A 3888-nucleotide genomic window follows, 5' to 3' on the forward strand; every position below is an offset into this window, starting at 1 on the left:
GGCGTCCAGTCTCCCCAATGTAGAGGAGACCGCATCGGGAGCAACGGATACAATAAATGATATTAGTGGATGTGCAAGTAAAACTTTGATGGATGTGGAAGGCTCCTTTAGGGCCTTGGATAGAGATGAGGGAGGAGGTGTGGGTGCAGGTTTTACAGTTCCTGCGGTGGCAGGGGAAAGTGCCACGATGGGAGGGTGGGTTGTCGGGGTCGTGGACCTGACCAGTTAGTCACGGAGGGAACGGTCTTTGCGGAAGGCGGAAAGGGGTGGTGAGGGAAATATATCTCTGGTGGTGGGGTCTGTTTGTAGGTGGCGGAAATGTCCGCGGATGATTTGGTTTATGCGAAGGTTGGTAGGGTGGAAGGTGAGCACCAGGGGCGTTCTGTCCTTGTTACGGTTGGAGGGGTGGGGTCTGAGGGCGGAGGTGCGGGATGTAGACGAGATGCGTTGGAGGGCATCTTTAACCACGTGGGAAGGGAAATTACGGTCTCTAAAGAAGGAGGCCATCTGGTGTGTTCTGTTGTTCTGAAGTGGTTCACTTTAGCTTAAAAGGCAGGTTATCTCTAAGAAGAGGAGTAACCCAACTAAATGAAAGGAATTGATAAAGAATTTGATAGGACAAGCATAGTGTAGATACGTACGTTGAGAATGTCACTATTAGATCAATACCCATTCATCATGATTTATGGAAATGTTAAATGACCTCCCTCACGTGGCTTTTCCAGATGTGGACCAGCTCAGCAATGTTCTGAGTCAGAAGACTATGGTTTCAAGTTCCACTTGAGACAGGAGCACACATCTAGACTGATAATGTAGTGTAGTACTGAGAGAACATGAATGCTGAGAGACATTTGGATGTGCCACCTTTCGGAAAGAGATGAGTAACTCTGCACACTCAGTTGGATGTAAACAAAAATCTAGTACCTCTATTTCTAAGAGGAGCAGGAGAATTGTCCCAGAGCCGTGGCCAATATGTCTCCCCCAACAAGTATCAGTAAACCAGGTCATCTAATCAATGATAACATTCTTGTTTTTGGGATTTTGCTGTGTACAACTGCTTTATGTGTGTCACAAATGAGATGCAATACTTCAAAAGGACTTAATTAGCATAAAAGTATCTTGAAACCTCCTGAGACCATGTAAGGTGCTATGTAAATGTGAGCTCTGTCCTTTTCTTCACAGAGTCATTGGTACCCTCCAGAACTTTGAAGCTTTTGCTGAGGCCTTCCAGTGTGAAACAGGGAATGTGATGCACCCAGCCAAGAAATGCCAAGTATGGTAACCAAAGATCAACAGCACTGTTTGTTCACACCATCAAAACCTTCAACATCGTTGACTTACATGATCGCTGACAAAAGCCTAATATTCTCTCTTTCCAGTCAATCACAGCCAAGGACATTGTTCTTATTCTCAGCTACTCCAAGTATATACAAACAGAAAGGATAATTAGTGGGTAATAGATTGTTAGGCTGGTTAAGCAAGTCCTTTAAACACTGACTGTTATACCTAAACATGACTGTTAATAAATACAGAGCTGAAAATGTGTTGCTGGAAAAGCGCAGCAGGTCAGGCAGCATCCAAGGAACAGGAGAATCGACGTTTCGGGCATAAGCCCTTCTTCAGGCTTATGCCCGAAACATCGATTCTCCTGTTCCTTGGATGCTGCCTGACCTGCTGCGCTTTTCCAGCAACACATTTTCAGCTCTGATCTCCAGCATCTGCAGCCCTCACTTTCTCTCTCTGTTAATAAATACAGTACTTGCATTCAGTAATAACATCAGGCTGCTTTCGCCTGCTAAGAGTTCCTTGTACAAGAAGATATAGCAGTGTGTTAACAAGTTTAAATAGATTGCAAACTCTTGTAATTTGGTTTAAGAATGGGGCAGAAGATACAGTGGGATTAACTGGGGCTGTTGTTACACACTACCTCGGGTTAGTCCCAAGAACAGAACTGAATGAATTGTGACATTCTGCATGTCAAGGCTACAACTTGTTAAAATAATATGTCCCAGTTGCTTATCACTGTTTCAAGTACTTTATTTCCTCAATTACTCATAGCTCAAGGCGTATTGTGTGTCATTTTGATGTTAATATTTTGCAAGAGGAAACTTTCTCCAGCGCTGCTATGCAATATAAAATTCAACAAGGGGTATTTGAAAACCTTTTATAATAGCCATGATTTGGAGATGTGGTGTTGGACTGGGGTGTACAAAGTTAAAAATCACACAACACCAGGTTATAGTCCAATAGGTTAAATTGGAAGCACACTGACTTTCGGAGCGTCGCACCTTCATCAGGTGACAGTGGTGGGCTCAATCCTAACACACAGAATTTATAGCAAAGATTTACAGTGCGATGTAACTGAAATTATACATTGAAAAATTGATTGTTAAGTCTTTCATCTGTTTGAATACCATGATAGTTTCACTTCTTTCATGTGTAAATCACAACACCTTTTTTTAAAAGTTGCATTCTCAGGTTAGCTGTTAACAATGGGTGATAGCCAGACAATATGTTGAAGACGGACTTTGGAAAGGCAGCAGTGAAAAGTGGCCAAGCAGAGGCTGATAGCTAAGTTCTATACCCATAGGGAGGGCCTCAACTGGGACCTTGGGTTCATGTCATACTACAGGTGACCACATTGCACAATACATACACACAGACACTCCTACACACACAGACACACACACAGAAGCACTCCTATACACACATACACACGGACACACATATACACGGACACACATATACACAGACACTCGCACACTCACACATGCATCCCCCCACAGACTTAAGACTCTACACTCACTACACATACACTTTCTCACACTCACAGACAGACACATAGAGACAGACAAAGACCCACATGCACACATATATTGTGTGGGGTGAATTTGTACTTGCAGGGTTACATTGTACTTTGCTCAAAAACTGCATAAATTTATGTAAAACTCCGCGATCTCACTTTTTAGATTAGAATCATAGCATAGACAGAGAACACAGGGGGCCAACACCTTCAACATATTGTCTAGCTATCACCATTTTTAACAGCTAACCCAAGAATGCAACTTTTTAAAAAAGAGGTTTTGTGATTTACACATGAAAGAAGTGAAACTATCACGGTATTCTAACAGATGAAAGGCTTAACAGACAATCATTTTTCAATGTATAATTTCAGTTACATCACACTGTAACTTTTTGCTATAAATTCTGTGTGTTAGATTAAGCCCTCCACTATCACCTGATGAAGGAGCGACGCTCAGAAAGCTATTGTGCTTCCAATTAAACCTGTTGGACTATAACCTGGTGTTGTGTGTGTGTGATTTTTAACTTTGTACACCCCAGTCCAACACCGGCATCTCCAAATCAGAACCGCAGGTAGACTTTCCAGGGTGTGCCACTCACCTGATTACTAGCCTATGAGTTCTCTTAGGTAAAAACAATGACTGCAGATGCTGGAAACCAGATTCTGGATTAGTGGTGCTGGAAGAGCACAGCAGTTCAGGCAGCATCCAAGGAGCAGTAAAATCAACGTTTCGGGCAAAAGCCCTTCAACCGAAACGTCGATTTTACTGCTCCTCGGATGCTGCCTGAACTGCTGGGCTCTTCCAGCACCACTAATCCAGAATATGAGTTCTCTTACTCAATTCAGACCGATTGGGATTCTTTTGCTGTCTCGAGTCCACATACCAGCTGCAACTACAGTGGCCTGCTGGCACGGATCCTTCAGAAAATTCTAACCGTTTGGCCATGGCTTGACTTTGTTTTGGGTTTTGCTGTGGGCTGACCTAGAGTCCCTCTGTTCAGGATATGTCCTGAGTGAGGCTATGCAATTCCCCAAACTCACTTGGACAGACAAGGCTGTCTATTTCCATTGGAATATCCTGTAAT

General features: G+C 43.2%; 1 protein-coding gene across 2 annotated transcripts in view; it reads left to right on the top strand.

The window, feature by feature from the left end:
• The window catches only part of mmel1 (membrane metallo-endopeptidase-like 1), a 61455-nt gene extending 59908 nt beyond the window's left edge, over positions 1-1547 (top strand). For both annotated transcript variants that reach the window (XM_043676072.1, XM_043676073.1), the window contains one exon: positions 1183-1547. In XM_043676072.1, coding sequence (XP_043532007.1) covers positions 1183-1282 — 100 coding nt within the window. In that variant the 3' untranslated portion in view covers positions 1283-1547. The remainder of the gene's footprint in view (positions 1-1182) is intronic.
• Positions 1548-3888: the final 2341 nt, after the last annotated feature.

The sequence above is a fragment of the Chiloscyllium plagiosum genome, chromosome 34, assembly GCF_004010195.1.
Source record: "Chiloscyllium plagiosum isolate BGI_BamShark_2017 chromosome 34, ASM401019v2, whole genome shotgun sequence".
NCBI classification, from domain to species: domain Eukaryota; kingdom Metazoa; phylum Chordata; class Chondrichthyes; order Orectolobiformes; family Hemiscylliidae; genus Chiloscyllium; species Chiloscyllium plagiosum.